Source organism: Leptonychotes weddellii, chromosome 14 (genome assembly GCF_054177405.1).
Source record: "Leptonychotes weddellii isolate Sample4059 chromosome 14, ASM5417740v2, whole genome shotgun sequence".
NCBI lineage: Eukaryota > Metazoa > Chordata > Mammalia > Carnivora > Phocidae > Leptonychotes > Leptonychotes weddellii.
Window position 1 is genome coordinate 70,832,435 of NC_138382.1, and position 16,741 is coordinate 70,849,175.

Genomic DNA, 16,741 nt, shown 5'->3' on the forward strand with positions numbered 1-16,741 from the left:
ACAAAGGGAGACTAGTTGTTGCCCAGGGCTAGGAAGGCTGAAGGTAGATGGGGAGTGACTACTAATGAGTCCGTACGGGGTTTCTTCTGAGGGTGATGAGAATGTCCTAAAATTGACTGTGGTGATAGTTGTGCAACTCTGAGAATATACTAAAAACCACTGAGCTGTACACTTAGAGTAGCTGAGTTGTACAGATATAAATTATATCTTGATGAAGCTACTATTTAAAAAAAGGCAACCAACATTAAAATTTTACACTAGATGAATCAAAACATCCTGTGACATGTCACAAGTCAAAGAACTCACTTTCTAATAGTATTTTTTCTTTTTTTTTTTTTTAAGATTTTATTTATTTATTTGAGAGAGAATGAGAGAGAGAGCATGAGAGGGGGGAGGGTCAGAGGGAGAAGCAGACTCCCTGCCAAGCAGGGAGCCCGATGCGGGACTCGATCCTGGGACTCCAGGATCATGACCTGAGCCGAAGGCAGTCGCTTAACCAACTGAGCCACCGAGGCGCCCTCTAATAGTATTTTTTCAAAGCTAGAGATCACAATAAGCACAAATGTCAGCACAGATCCTCAAAAAACCATTTAATAAGAAAGAATTTTAGCTCTATGTATTTTTTCCCAGACATACAAAGATACCTAAACAGATATAGCAACCAGACAAACATAACCTTAAAATCTAAAAATTAGGAAAAGTGTGTCAAGTTCAGCTCATTAAGCTGACACCCATTAAAGTGCAACAAGAAAAACAGCCTTAAACACCATCAGTATCAATACAGACAGAAAAACCATTGTTTATGAGAGCTATCGAAGGTCAGGTTTTTTTTGTTTGTTGTGTTTTGGTTTTTTTTTTTTGCATTTACTTAAAACTCCATTTGATGCCAACAGGGTTCAAGTCACACAGGAAGGTGCTTCGGCTCAACACTGATAGTCCTCCTTGATCTCCATTGTCTGTTGTGTGGGTTTCGCCAGCAACCCTCCCAGCGAGTGGTCACCTTCCTATGGAGTCATTAAACCTCTGAATGTCAGCTGGTGGGATTAGCCAGCAGCTTCCACACCTGAGCCCCCGTGGCAGGGACAGAGGCATTTGGATCAAGATCACTAATGAATACAGAATTCATATGCCGCTTGTCAGGGCTCCTGAGCTCAGAGTCACACAGATGCAACCTAAATAAGACGGAGGACAGAACCATTGTTGACGAAGATTAAAAAGTTTTGGCAGTTGGGGGGAAAAAAAAAGAGCACCTCATTATTCAAATATGATAGTCTTGCTTATTTTTTTTTATTTTTGTTCAAGTTATTCATGATTTGCCTCAAATGGACAAATGCCATTCACCAATATTTAAGGAGTTCTTGGTCTCATTACTAAATGTGAAGCGGTCTATGCCATCTGAACATTAGCTATATAGAGAAAACAGCTCTCTTGTGAATATCTGAAAACTCTGGGGGGGAAACCAATCAAAAGGTATTTGGGGTGAAGGAGGGTTCAAAGGAAAAGGTCTGATGAATTCAAAGAGAAGAAAACAATATTTTTCATAGCCAAGTGGCTTTTTTTCTATCTCCCAGTATCTCTGTGTATTTCTAACTTCCTGTGTCTTTCTATTCCTGGGCTCACCGACGAGGTGTGTGCACCTGCGCTGACGTTTGTTTGGCTTCCGGCCGTCTACGCGAGACCTCATCGGACAAAAGGAACAGCCCAGATAGCCCAGACCTCAGCTCACCCGGAATAAGAGGTCTTGCCCCCTCTGTTGTCAGAGACGCGGAAGCCCAGCAAAGAGGCAGAGTGGCACAGTGATGGATCACACTGGAGGGCTCTCAAGCCAGGCCGAGCAGGAGGCAAACAGTGCCTCCATCGCTGGCAAGCTGCGTGACCTGGGGCAAGGTGCCTATCTGACCTCCCCACGGCCTCCTGCTCTTCTCCACAAAGCGGGGCTAACAAAGTACAGGCCCCACGCAGTTACTGAAGAGTAAAGGAGAGGACGCCGAGGAAGCTAGAGGGTCCGGCGCAGCGCACCAGCACCCAACAAGCGCTGGCTGCCACGGTTACTGTACCTTCAATACCTCCTCCCCCATCCCAGCAAAAAGGCAAATACTTCCATGGCCTCTGCTATGTGTCAAACAGGCTTCCTCTGCTGTCATTATGACCTCTCCATAAATCTGCCTCGGATTTTAAGCTTTCGGATGGAAAAGAAGAGTCCTATCTGTATGATGCTATAATCTCCAAGCCTGATGCAAGTACAAATGGTCGTATTAGTCGTTGCTATGAGATGTTTGTATCCTGCTACTGATGAACTGAAAAACAGATGCAGCTGCCATATTTTAGAGCCAATTTTGTGTGAGCCACCATATAAGGTGTTTTACAGACCACATCTAATCCTGACAGCAACCTCCAGGCAGGTCTCTGGATCCCCATCCTCTAGACAAACAGTCTTGGGCCGTGGCTCGCCCTGAGTCATGCCACGAGGACAGTGGAACCAGACTCACAGCCCGATCCTCTAGCTCCTAAGCTCCCATTCCCCTTTCCACCTGACCACACTGAACCCATGCTCTGTATTTTCCTTCGGGACCAGTCTCCGTGCCAAGCTGAACAAATTCTTCCTTTTAATCAAAATAATGCAGCTCTCTTACACTACGGTCCGTCTCGCAAAGCACAAATGAATCTGTAACGTCAGTGTCTTGTTACTACCAGGCTTAAAAACAGAAAAAACCCCCACTACAGTTACTTCTAAGATCTGCTGTCAGGACACCATATTGGTATGAATTCTTTCATTACTTAAAGTGGATCTATAGCTGCCTGCGATGACAGATTAATTCTGTTTCTTCGGTAGCTAGGTGTTTGGCATCACGTCTGTGAGGTAACCACAAGCCTTTAGGGCGAGAGCTGCTCACATCTTTAGCAATCTATAAGGGCTTCTCTAGAGGCCAGCACTTGCCGAGCGATGAAATAGGACTCCATAAATCAGCCGGCTGAAGTGGCACTTGTATACGTCACCATCTATCTTCGTGCCTTCTCTCTGAAGGGTAGAGGGTAAGAGCTCATCCCTCGGTATTGTGACCAGAGAAAGGACCATCACAGTTGGCACTGACTAAGCATGTGCTACTTACAACTGAAGACACACTAAGACTAGGAGAAAAAAAAAGACCCTGCTGGTGTTAGCACGCCTCAGGCAGTGGGAGAAGCTTCGGCAACTCATCTTCAAAAGGCAGGGAGCCAGAGCTCTAGAAACCTGCAAAAACTGGCTAAGCCTGCAGTCTTCATTTCTCTAAGTTGAGCATCTTCAAAGTCTAGAATTCTAACTGTAGGGCACAGCAGCTGCCACTGCAGATCTGATCCTCTCCGCTTTTGGCAGCTCTCAACTTGAGATTCTAGCAAAAGAATTTTTCAAGTCGCTATTATTGCCTGTCACGGATTTCTAAATATTGTGCACTATCCGCCGTGGCATGGCTCTCAGGGGACGCCAGAGCATGCCAAATGCACAACAGAATGAAAAACAGTTTCTATTCTTCAAATAAATGCTAATTTTTTTAACTGTGCTCACACGATGTGTTTGGTGACCAACTTCAATAGTACAGAATATGTATCAGAGCGGGGGAAAAAAGCTGATTGTCTTTTCCAGCAGCATTCAGCTGCTGCTTTCATTAAGCTTGTTTAATTAGATTCCAGATGCTAATTTGCAAGTCGATACCAGAGGGTGCAGGACAGTTTGCCTTTGAATCGTTTCCCTGTGATGTGAGGGTTCTGCCGCACACCACTACCCTTCAGCGGCCCTCGCACGCTATTCTGACAATTAGTGCAAAGAGGGGACAGTATTGATCTTGACAGACAAAATATTAATCTTCTACCCGTTTTAATGAATTATAATCTTCGAGAGTTTAAATTTCTCACTGGGCCAAATGAAAACATTCCTTCTTACAAAGGAACGGGATGGAAGGAAGACTAAACTAAGTTATCTGGTGGATTCCCTTAATTCCCTCCCTGCCCTAAAATCAAATCTCTTTTCATGTGAGCAATTTTAGCAATTTTCAAGATACCCTCATATTTCCAGGTATTTTGGTCAAATTCCTTATACTTAACTGGAAAATGGACTCAAAAGGCCACACTGTGGTTACACTAGTTTCCTGTCTAGCTAGCCTGTGGGTAATAACCAGGATCATGGGCTTAATTCTTATACCAGCTTTAACAATAGGAAAAAAAAAATCTGGGGGAAATGGCTCTGTGCAATCCAGCATCACCAAAAAAAAAAAAAAAAACCCTCTAATATAACTGACCCCTTGCCATTAGGTCAACTCACACATTTCAAAATACACTCTTCTAACACATAGCAAATAAGCAACTTTGCTGATAAAAATAAAGCAGGAGATTTATCAGAAGTAATACAATTTTTTATGCCTTCATTTCTATCACAGCTGAGTATCATCAACAGTAAAGGTGAAGTTATCAAACTGTAACAAAGGAGGGTTAATCTGGGAACAACTAAGTAAAGTTGCTTTTGACACCTTTTTATCCAAGCAGTTAGCCTGCTAGGGGTAAGGAAAGAGGAAGGAGGCGGCAGCACAGTTCCTGCCCTAGGAGGACTTCCAGGCTAACAGTAAGGAGAGAAACAACAAAATGAAAATTCCAAGACCACTGAAGCAGTGCCAGGTCACAACCGGGTGAGGATTCGTAAAGACTGTAAGGTCTCTTAAACTCACATGGTTAGCTGGCAGTTTCTCTGCAACCCTGAACCAGGGCTTTTACCTGAGGCAAGTCATTGGCTCAGATAACCTGAAACAGCAGAGGCCTGTCTTAGCCATTCATGAATCCCAGCTGGGTTTCACTGTTCGGCTTTTTGGCCTATAATTTCCCAATGAGCATTTGCCCTTTGCTCCATCTTTGTGTTGCCTGTGTACTTAATGGGGTGTTTGCTCTGTTGACTCTGACCCAATGCGGTATATTACTTGAGAAGTGTAGTAATTATCTTCCTCTGTTATCTCAGAAAAACGTTCAGCACTTTCCAAATCGGAAGAAGAGAAAGTCCCCTCCATTTCCCAGGTGGTTTTTGATGACTCAGATTTTGCTTTATAAAGCGCAGGGTTATCCTGTCTCAGCTCAACAAACACATACTGAACATGAGCTGAAAAACAGAGATGATTTCATGGCCTCTGCCCACAAGGGTCTCCCTCTATCAAGGGCAAGTGAGGGAGATGCCCCCCAAAACAGCCATAAAACAATGGGACACGTGTGTACAATGGAGGACAAGGACACAAATAAATGAAGAAGCAACTGAGGGCATTGCCGGCCGACACGGGCAGTGAGGATTCAATGCCAAGCAAGTACACCCTGTATCCAACAACAGCAAGCTGGCAAGAAGGGCTGTGGGGGAGTGCGATGTAGCCCTAGGTTTCCCAAAGTCTAATACTCATACCCCTGGGCTTGCACAAGATGGGTGATACATGAATACATTTTTTATTTATATTTATAGTGTGCACTCACTTTCATTTGTCTCAGGGGAAAAAAAAAAAAAAAACAACGCACCAAACCCAGGATTTCATAGATCTAAACTATATTTAAAAACTGAATTTAACTTAAAAAGGTGAACTGAAGTGATTGTAGGGAAGAAGAGAAAGGGAACTGACAAAAGAATTACAAATGCCAAGATCTATCTAACTGTAGAGTTAAGATCCGTGCATTTTCTTACATGTAAGTGCTATCTCAATTTATAAAATAGTGAATTAATTTTTTTTAAATTTCTCAAGAAAAATAATAGTACAGGTGTCACCTGGATATGGCAGAAACCTTAAATGTGATATGCAAATGACAAGTTCAAGAAACAATACTATCCTAGCCTGTCCAGTAGAAATATGTGAACCACATACAGAGTTTTAAATTTCCTAGTAGCTACATTTGAAAAAGTAAAAATAGGGGTGCCTGGGTGGCTCAGTCACTTAAGTGTCCGCCTCTTGGTCCGCTCAGGTTGTGAGATCAAGTCCCACGTCAGGCTCCACGCTCAGTGCGGAGTCTGCAAGAGATTCTCTCTCTCTCCTCTCCCTCTGCCCTCCCCCTACTCGTGCTCACGCAAGCTCTCTCACAAGTGAATAAGTAAAATCTTAAAAATAAATAAATACAAGTGAAATTAAATTTTAATAATTTGTTATTTAACCCAATACACTTAAAGTAGTACTATTTCAATATGCAATGAATACACACATTAATGAAATATATACATATTTTCTAAAGATTTATTTGTTTTAAAGAGAAAGAGAGCATGCATGCATGCGTGCCCATGGTGGGGAGGGGCAAAGGGAGAAGGAGAGAGAATCCCAAGCAGACTCCCCACTGAGCACAGAGCCCAATGCAGGGCTCAATCTCACAATCCTAAAATCATGACCTGAGCCAAAACCAAGAATTGGACACTTAACCGACTATGCCACCCAAGTGCCCCAATGAAATATATTTTTAAAATTTTTTGTACTAAGTCTTTAAAATCTGGTGTGCATTTTCTACTTACAGCACTCTCAAGTCAGACCAGACACATTTCAAATGCTCAATAGCTACATGTGGTTGCTGGCTACCATACTGGACTATGAAGATAATGAGAACACAGTAAAGGTTTTTAAGGAGACAGGGACTTTCATTCCATAAATACTGCAGTCTAGGAGCAGCACTTCCAAGGCACAGGTTTGTGGGAGGGAGGCAGGCAGGAAGGCAGGCAGGCAGGCAGGAAGAAAGGAAGGAAAGAAAAGGGGGGTGTACTATGAGCTAACTCTAATTGATTTGTTTTAACAATAAAGCCAAGAGTTTATTTAATGAGTCTGGACTAAAAATCACTGTTTGGCAAAGAATATGTAATTATGATAGCCTGGAACTGCCCCTTTCTTACGCAGTTCTCTGTGAAGTGTGCAGAAGCTACTGTCCTGGCAATCCGCGTAAGATGTAAGAGGCAGAGTGCTCTCCTGGGTTCCTGTGTGAGACATGTCCAGAACGCTTTCTCATACTGGAAGGAAATAAGCAGATTTAGCCATCCAACCTGCAGGCTCAAAAGAGGCGAGAAAGAAAATTCATGGAGGGCTTCTTGTCACAGAAAGACAGAAAGCCTTCCTGGAAAGAAGGAAAATAAAGTTGGGAAATCTGAAACCAAAATGTCTCCACAAGTTCTATGCAGATGCAGAGCCAGAAATGACACCTTGCCAGATTCTCTTTCACAACAAAGAAGTCATTAAAACTCATCCTCTCAACTTTGCCGGCCAGTCTCAGCCTCCCATTGAAAGTGCATCGTTTAATCAATTCTCCCCAAAAAAGCAAGGTGGCCAGTAGTTAGCGGCCTGGTCTTTACAATAAATTCTTTTGGTGTCTATCAACAACCCTTTAGATTTTTTAAGTATTATCTCCTGACAGTTGTTATACTATTATTTGCCTTCCGTTTACATTTAAAGTCACTTCACCGAAGAAGCAGGTACTACCTTCTTTATGAGAGTGATTTTGTTCACTGTCTGCGTCAAGTTTCAACTTCCGTGACCAAAACCAGTCACGTGAAATTGTAAAATTAATTAATCAATCTGAAATGGGAATCTGGCCAGGCTATTTCAAGGTCTCACAGCTGATACAGAACATCAAGCAGTCTGAGTTGCATTTAAAATTGATCTAAGGAACACATTCTTCAGACTGATGATACCACAAATTTTATTGAAGGGATGATCACATTTCCCTTTACTCCCTCGAATCACATCAATATTAAATTCATGGCCTTTGAATCACTTCAAATCTAAACTCTGAATAATGTAAAATTACTTTAGCAGAGTGTTAAGTCACTTTTAATATACCTCATGCTTTCAACTTTTTCTGCAATTCTCATTTTTCTCTAACATATGGAGGTTCCAATCAATTGGAAATAGACAAAGCTTTCAAGAAAATTTGAAAAGATTAATGTAGTTTAAAGGAGGGCCTGACATTACTGAGGCGATTTTCTAAACAAAAATCGTCAGTCTTTCTCCCCATACCTTCGTTAGTTCTAATGGATTCGGGAAGCCTCGGGAACTTCTCTCCTTTAGTCTGAAGACTGGGAGACCTTTTTTTCTTTTTCTTTTTAAGTGACCTAGTACATCTTATTTTTTCTCTGTGCTTAAGAACCCCAAATAGAAAATAATGCTGATATGGGAATAAATTTTCACATTGAGAAATGAGAACAGAATCCTAATCTCATTTATAGTTGATACTTGGACCTGTTTACTATTCTTAATTGGAGCAAGACACTATTATTTTTACTACAAAACACCTAGCTAAATCCTATCTTTATTTAGTCATAGGTTTTAATTCTGGCAGATGTCCAAGACAGGAGAGCAATCTAGCCATCAGTGACCAAGTCACTTATGTGTGCTAACCTCATGTACCAAGGGCAGAGAGGCTTCTGGCAAGAGACCCCTGTCCTGGTTGGGCAGCATCCACAACCCTACATCCTCTGGCTCTCAGGGCACTTGGTCCAAACCTAAAGGGCAGAGAGAGTTCAGAGTTCCAACGACAGCTGGTGCTCTGAAGACAATGAGCTGGTGGAAGAACAAAAATGTTTAAATATGCAATCTCCTCCAAAGATGATTACACATAAAGCACTGTCAAAAAGTAATTCCCAGAGACATCCTCTGGTATCTAAACAAAACAATACTGCAAAGGCAGAAACAGCAGATGCCTAGATATTAAAGAATAGGGTAAACCACTCATAAACAGCCTACTGATTGTTGAAAACAAGTTGCTACGCACCATCACAAAATTAACAGCTATCAAAAAACCAAGAGCAGATAATGAAGGCTGACTTCAGGACCTCTGTGCCCACAAGCTGGCTGAGCAGCAGGGATAAAGCACAGCAGAGGAATAATGTGGCACCATGAAGTACCTGAGCATATTGAACGCTCCTTCGGAAGTGACAATGGAAGACCTGTGGGTTTGTTCCTGGAGATCTGGGGGGTAGGGAGGTTGCTTAATGGGGGGTACATCTACCACTAAAGCAGACAGGTGGAAGGCCATTCAGAAGGTACCACCCCCCCACCACCAAAGAAAATATAATAAAGGATCTCTTACAAATATTTTTGAGACACTAGATCCGTCACCCTCTGAGAACAGTCCACTACACATACATACGATCTTGTCCCCATCTTCTTCCAGACGCAGAACAATCTACAGGGGCTTTTTAAGCTGCCCCATTTTCAGACCAGGTCTGTGTGACATGCAAAGACATGCACAGTTTCTCTATTCTCAGTGAGAAAACACTGAGGATGAGGATCGTCATTTTGAGATACCGTGACACAGAAAGCTGAGTGCCCAAGGAAACATTCCACGTTGAAGCAGCATCTACGGCCAAGAAGATCCCCAGACAGCCCAAAGGCCAGAACAAAAAGCTGAGCAGTGCTGGCTCCCCAAGCCTGGGGGAGGGCATGGCATGAATGAAGTTCCCCAACCAAGCGGTCTTCTCAGCAAACGCGGTTACGTGTGCCAAAGAGCATGCCAACTAACAACAGTGCTGTGCAAGCTTTGGAGGAATCGGCAATCCATTTGTAAATGTCCGACACAGAGCTGGAAAAACATGTGACAGGGAATAAAACTGCAGAGACTTACATACCTCCATATCTGGCCTAAACTTATCTTCAAACACAGCCATTGCTGCCAAGGAGCCAGAACCTGAAAGAAAAAGATGCATCTTTAGTGTATTTATCGACTCCCAGCTTCTCCCTCTCAAGTTTACTTCGGGGCAGTAAAAACAGCAAAACACGCCCAGTGTCCCACTCGAGCACAGTGTAAATATTAATCCTATGGGGCCACATAAACCAGGTAAACAATGCTCCTCAAAAGCCTGAAGTCACACTTACCACTGTCTCGGGTAAGCCTGCAACTGGCCCTACGTTCACTACTGACAGGAGTAACTGTAAATTATTCACAATAAAATGCTGAAGCAGGAAAATGAGGTTACGGAGAATTTGTATTTTTTCAAAAAGTGAATGCCACATAATTTCATACATGCTATGCTGGGAGTCTTGTGCTCCACAACTGGGCCTTGGCAGGCTGCTGGGCACAGCGCTAAATACCACGCCAGTTAGAAAGGATAGATTGTTTTAATGAGCTGGCCCTGGCAGAGTCACCTTGACACTCAGGGAAGAAACTACAGCCCCAGCAATGGTAATAGGACTGCAAGCTGCAGCCACCAGGTTATTCCAGCTTCAACTGTAAAACACTTTATTATGTGGCATTTATTTGGAGCTATTATTTTTAGTTCGTACTTTGAAGAGTAACAGCTGAGTTGACAAAATGACAAAGAAACAAAAATTTATTACCACAATAGCAAATGGTTGAAAGGTTATGTTGCATAGATATTAACAGACAGCAGATTTCTCCCTACAAAAGTAGGATACAAAGGCGTTACAAATAAGTGTGGGCTCCCTTTGAATGGATGTAAAAGGCAGCTCAGCACTATTTGAAAATTTAAACTTGCTTTGTTCAGAAACCAGAGAATCTTTAGAAAACCATCATCTTGTCTTTACAGAGTCCTGGCAATATTTCAGGATACTCTACTTTTGGAGAGAGGATAGAGTTGCCCACAATTTTTTACTCCAATTAGAAGATTTTTTTGGCATTTATTACTTTTTAACTTGTTTTGCATAACACTATCTATTTAGCTGGGTCACAGAGAAAACCATATTTTCTATTTAAAATGATTTGTGTACATCGCTTGACCACCTCAATGGTTTTAGCAAAGGAAAAAGGCAGCGATTAAACAGTTTCAAATGAGGTGTCCTGCTGATTTTATCAAGTCTGCTGAATGTATAATGAAAAAGGAGAAGCTGACAGCCACGCTGCATTGAGAAAATACAGACTACCTTATCTGAACCATTTAAGGAGGTCCAATTATAGATCAAATTTAAAGGGTAGAAACAGCAGATTTACAGACACAAATCAATGAACATGGTAATCCCGATGAATGTGACAGATACTCCTGTTATGGAATATTGCTGTGGATGAGGATCATTACCTTCACAGCACTGGATACATCACATCTAAAGCAGTAGGAAGCGTCAAGTGTAAACCAGTATTACAAGCAATGACTATTCATTTAGACTTGGGAGCAAAAGGCAACCCCATTCTCCCCTCTTACCATTTTTTTCTCTTTTAAAAAAAGGGGGGGGAATCTAAAGAGATATTAAAAACTCTCTGGAAAGGAGACTGAACTTAAACAGCTATAAAACCAGTGTGCACCCAAATAAAACCAGCATATAAGCGACAGCAAATTCACCGAAGCCAGCCAAACCTTTGAATTTCGTTAATAAACATGTCCCTGAAAATGTGAAAACAGAGTCAAAGTCCACCAATATTTCATGAGTCACACATTTACTCTGAGATTCAGGGATCAAGAGGAAAAAGTAACCCGTTTCTGTTCTAAGGCACAGGTGAGAACTAGTCTCAGACTTTGTAAAAAACGAGCTGGTTCTATGTGGAAAACAAAGGACAGCTGTCACGAAGAAACAAGAAAATTGCAAATAAGGAAAGCTCAGAAAAAAATACTTCTAGATACAAAATGCTCCTGCAGAGCGCCCAACAGCAGGCTTGCCTTATCCAATCTGGTCCAAGAATCTCCCTCTGAGGAGCCAAGGGTAAATGTGGCCTGAAATAAACATTAAAAAAAGACAGGGGAAGGTGGGTAACCTAAGAGCTAACAACTTTGTGGAAAACTGTAATCAATTATTTTAAAACAGAAAACGAAACTTACCATAAAAGACATTTTTCCTTAAAAATTAGTAGCCCTGTTTTTTTCTCTGGGGCCATCCTTTCTTTCGCAGTTCACTGTAAATAAGTTAATTTTATTCTTATTTTTCCTGGGCACATATATTTCCTTCTGCTTAGCTTCATTCGATATTTTAAGGAATGAAAAATATTTTCCTCCCAATATAATTCTTCCTTTATCAAAAAAATCTTTTTTTTCCTGCTTAGAAACAATGCTACAGACAAAATTTCTGTAAGGGGAAATTATGTACTAAATCTAAACTCTCGGAACAAAAAGTGTCTCTCCAGTGTGGGGATGCTTCTCATACTATCAGAGACTGATTTTTTTTTTTTAAAGAGCTGGAAGGTGCAGGCCAGGTAAACACAGAAAGGACACCGGAATCTTTATTTACATTGTATTACTGCTTCCCCTTTCCCACCACCCCCCAGTACACACACTGCAACCTATACGGCACGTGCACAGGGTTAGAAGTTTTCTGGAAAGCAGAAGCTTGCTAAACTGCCTGATTCTGCTGCTCCTGAGATCAAAGATAAGCAGACTCCAAATAAACTTGAAAAGAAAGGGAAATTCGACATTAAAAACAATTTCTAAATCACTTGCAAATTAGCTCCTGCTCCCAGCTTTTCAGGAAAGGAGGACTCTGGCGCCCCCTTCTCAGACATAGGTGGAAGTGCTAGGAGATGGAGAAGCACTGACTTGTCAACAGGTTTCCAGGAAACCCTGGAAGTGTGTCTATTTTAACACTGAAATCAGAATTTCAAATATGACTGCAATTGCCCAAAGTGGCCAAAGAACAAGATGCCAATCCTCACATAATTTCAAGGCAGGGCAACTGGGGGAAGGAACAGGAGTTGGCCATTAAAAAGGAACAAGGAAGGTAAACTTGACGAGACCAGTATTCTTTAATAATTTCCCTGAGGTTTCCTAGATTTTGTTTCAGTGCCATTTAAAACCGTATACAGTAAACCACCTGACTAATGCCACACTAATACAGCAGCCATGAGACCTACAAAATGTTTAGATATTATATCCCATGTTTACGCCAAAATAATGCCCTGAGACATTCCATGATTTCAGCACTGACTTAAACCAACCTGGCACTTTCGAACCCAAAACCAAGGCAAAAAGTCTTCTGAAGGAACATTTACCCTGATTCTCTATTCCAAAAACAAAGTCACCTTCGACAATTCGTCAGCAGTCCCTGGTTACCCATTAAGGAATAAATGAACAGAAAAGCCAGGAGACGGTGTACGAGGGCCTCTGCTTAGACGGCAGGCATGTCAGGGGAAGGAAATGGATGTCAGAGGGAATATGCTTTCCACAAATGCAGGACAGGCTCTAGGAAGAAGGGGTGTGAGGCCTGCCCTCAAAAAGCTTATCTAATGGTAGGGAGGAGAAGGCAGCCAAGGAGGAAGAAACCAAAGCATTTTGTTGAGCACCCACTCCGTGCCATACATCATTTTAGGCCATTTAGTCATCCCACTGAAGCGCTAAAGCTTCTTGTCTAGCATTACAGAACTAAGAAGTGCAGGGCAGGAGTCCTACCTCAGGTGTGACTGGAGAGTCACTCTCTCATGCCACAATAGTTCAGAGCAGACATGCGTGACCTTCCATGACCCGGTCTCTGTCTCCCTCAACCCCCTCCTCACACTTGACACCCCACCAACATAAAACTGACAATAATTTCCTAAATTATACCATTTCAAGCCAATCCCACCTCGGCACGGGCTATGCCCTTTGCTCCCTTGGCAGTCCGCAGAACTCCTAGCCACCCTTCGAACCCCAGCTTCTTCCCACAAGCCTTCCCTGACCAACCCCCCCACCACACGTTTATCACTCTCCTCTCTGCAACATGTCCATCCTTTCATATCTGTAGTCTCGGGCACACAGCGAGCACTAAATAGGAGCTGCTGAATTAAGCTGGGCTGATTTCAGGACAACTGTCCAAATGAAGGAGCTGGGGAAAACTCTGAGCTGGCCCTGAAGGCGTGATGATAGCAGTAAATGCCTTGATAAAGTGGAAAGAACATTCATTGCCTAATTTACCATACTGGGATGAATAGAAGACAAACTCAAGTGTACAGCAAGTTCAATGTTCAAAAAGAAAAAAAGGTTTTAAACCCACAAAACCATGTCCTATTATAAGTCCTAGTCCAGTCCAAACCTCTGTGGTACCACAGGAGTAAAATGCCCTCCGTGGGTTCCTGCATTTTACTACCACAACCTCGTCTCATCAGTAGTTTTCATGCAGCTGCTCCTTAGCAACCTCCACCAAGTGTGCCTTTTTCAGCCCACCCACAGTTGCTGACTAGCCAGTGTTGCTTCAGAACAAAGCTCTCTGAAACAGAAAAATGAGGTGCAATCAGTGACCAGCATTTAGAAAGATGACGGTGCAGGACACAGTGGTGGCTACCTAGCTATCCGCCTGCTCACCTCCCGCACCCACCGTCCTTCCCTAGCTGGCTGCCCACCTCCTCCCCGCCCCACCACTCCGCACTCCCAAACCCCACACCAGCCAATCCGTGCAGAGAGACAGGGACGGGGGAAGGAGACACAACACAGCCCTCTTCCACCCGAGGGGGCCAGGAACCGCCCCGCACTCCCCGACCCACTGCGGCCACCAGCTGGGCACCGCCTCAGCCTGGCTGCCCCCGTTTGGTGGCCATTCAAAGAATTCCTCCCACAACAGATACCCTGCGGGGTCCCAGAAAGCAGGTCTACACCCCATCTCTGACTGTCAGGGCCTGATTCACTTCAAGTTGACAGTGGGGGCCGTCCACACTGCTAACCTCCAGGAGAAGGGGGTCCCAGGCAAAAATGCCATGAGGGGCCACAGCTCCAGCCAATCTTTTAAAATGAAGTATCTGCTCTTATTAATAGCAGGCCACCAGCTTAAGCAGGGGGGGAGACCAACTCCTGTAAACAATGTAAAATATAAGCCCTGAAACTCAGAAAAATATGTGCAGCATGTAGGACATTAATAACTAAAAAAAAAGTCATAGATATGCCAATCTGGCAACAGAAAAAAGGACACAGCAGTTGACAAAAAAGGAAAAAAGGCACCAGCCTGTACACATTTAGAAATGCTGTTCAAGGTCACTCGTAATCAAAGAAATATGAATTTAAATTAAATAACCTTTTTTTTTTTTTTGCCTTTTACATTAAAAAAGATTAAGAAAAATAATACCCAGGGCTGACAAAGGTGTAGTGAAAAGGGTAATCTTGGGGCGCCTGGGTGGCTCAGTCGTTAAGCGTCTGCCTTCGGCTCAGGTCACGATCCCAGGGTCCTGGGATCGAGCCCCGCATCAGACTCCCTGCTCAGCGGGAAGCCTGCTTCTCCCTCTCCCAGTCCCCCTGCTTGTGTTCCCTCTCTCGCTGTCTCTCTCTCCGTCAAATAAATAAATAAAATCTTAAAAAAAAAACCATAAGTCAAAATATTATGCTTCTATCTGGGTCGTACTATTTTGTTTATTCGTATTTTCTTATTTTTCTTCAAAAGACCATGCATTACCTGCAATTTTTTTTTTAAAAGATTTTTATTTATTTATTTGACAGAGAGAGACACAGCGAGAGAGGGAACACAAGCAGGGGGAGTGAGAGAGGGAGAAGCAGGCCTCCCGCTGAGGAGGGAGCCCGATGCAAGGCTCCATCCCAGGACCCTGGGATCATGACCTGAGCCGAAGGCAGACGCTTAACGACTGAGCCACCCAGGCGCCCCTACCTGCAATTTTTTAAAGCATAAACTTGGAGCGAGTAGAAGTTGACATGGTACAGGGATGAAAAAACTGAAACGAAACAGCAGGAGACCCGAGGCCTTGCCAGCCACCCCAGTGGTGCTGCTAATGGCACGCAGCTCATTCCTGAAATTTGTATACAGGGGCCTGAAGGTCAAGCCATGCACAGGTCAATAGTTCCAAGGAACGACAGCAGTCAGTCACCACAAGCCTACACACCATGTCCCTCTACCACTGTCCTTAGGAGGGCTTCCTTAGGACGGTCTGAAAGGTAAAAGCATCTTAATAATGAAGTGCTTTGAGCAGATCAGCCCCAAGCCAGATCCCACTTCTCCAGAAGTCTACGCTGTGGCACACAAATTACTAAAGAGACCACAACGAACACAGTTACACACGGTGTTTAAGAAATGTTAAAGCAGGGGCGCCTGGGTGGCTCAGTCGTTAAGCATCTGCCTTGGGCTCAGGTCATGATCCCAGGGTCCTGGGATCGAGCCCTGCATCGGGCTCCCGGCTCCGTGGGGAGCCTGCTTCTCCCTCTCCCATTCCCTCCTCTCTCGCTGTGTCTCTGTCAAATAAATAAAATCTTAAAAAAAAGAAATGTCAAAGCAGAGTCCCATTGGTTTTGTCTGCTCTTCAGACATGGCAGGTCCGAGAAGTCCCATCTTACAAAAGGGAGACAGTCTCGGAGGTAAGGAACTTGCCCAGATCACATAACCAATGATTAGCAAATCTGAGACTGAACCCAGATCATTCTGAATTTAAAGCGTCTGATGTTCCTTCCATTCCACCGTGTTGCCTCTTAAGTAGCAAAGTCAAATGCTTGAAATCAAGATTAACAAGCATGGAAACAGCTATATTTTCTTAGCTCCCCACCACAAAAAAACAAAAAAAAAAGCATGCTTTCTAAATTGCTTTTTCTTCAGATTTCAGGAGAATGATTAGCACACATCTGGGTATGGTTAATTTGTGTTGTTTTGCTCGGAAATTCAAATGAGATTGGGATTTTAGTTAAATGTTCTAAATGATTAAACAGATGTCATTCACTGGTTAGCAATACCACTCAACTATCTGTTCTATTTATTTTAAAATAGTCCCACATTCAAAAAAAATCTTTTAATAAAAAAGAACACTGAAATTAGTCTCCATTTTCTAAAACCCCTGAAGGTACTTCTGATCTTGATTAGCTTATCAGCACTAGTAGTTCAGTTTGAACTTAACTTTTTCGGAGAGAACAACCCAACTCAGGACAAAATCTGAAATG

At 43.0% G+C, this 16,741-nt stretch overlaps 1 protein-coding gene across 2 annotated transcripts in view; it reads right to left on the reverse strand.

Annotated features, from left to right (window-relative positions):
* The window catches only part of PSMB7 (proteasome 20S subunit beta 7), a 61,238-nt gene that overhangs the window by 19,945 nt on the left and 24,552 nt on the right, over positions 1–16,741 (reverse strand). The window contains exons 6-7 of one of the 2 annotated variants that reach the window (XM_081803579.1): positions 9,593–9,651; positions 6,866–6,979 (exon numbers count right to left, since the gene is read on the reverse strand). In XM_081803579.1, coding sequence (XP_081659705.1) covers positions 6,866–6,979; positions 9,593–9,651 — 173 coding nt within the window. The remainder of the gene's footprint in view (positions 1–6,865; positions 6,980–9,592; positions 9,652–16,741) is intronic. The other variant, XM_081803580.1, reaches the window with a different exon arrangement.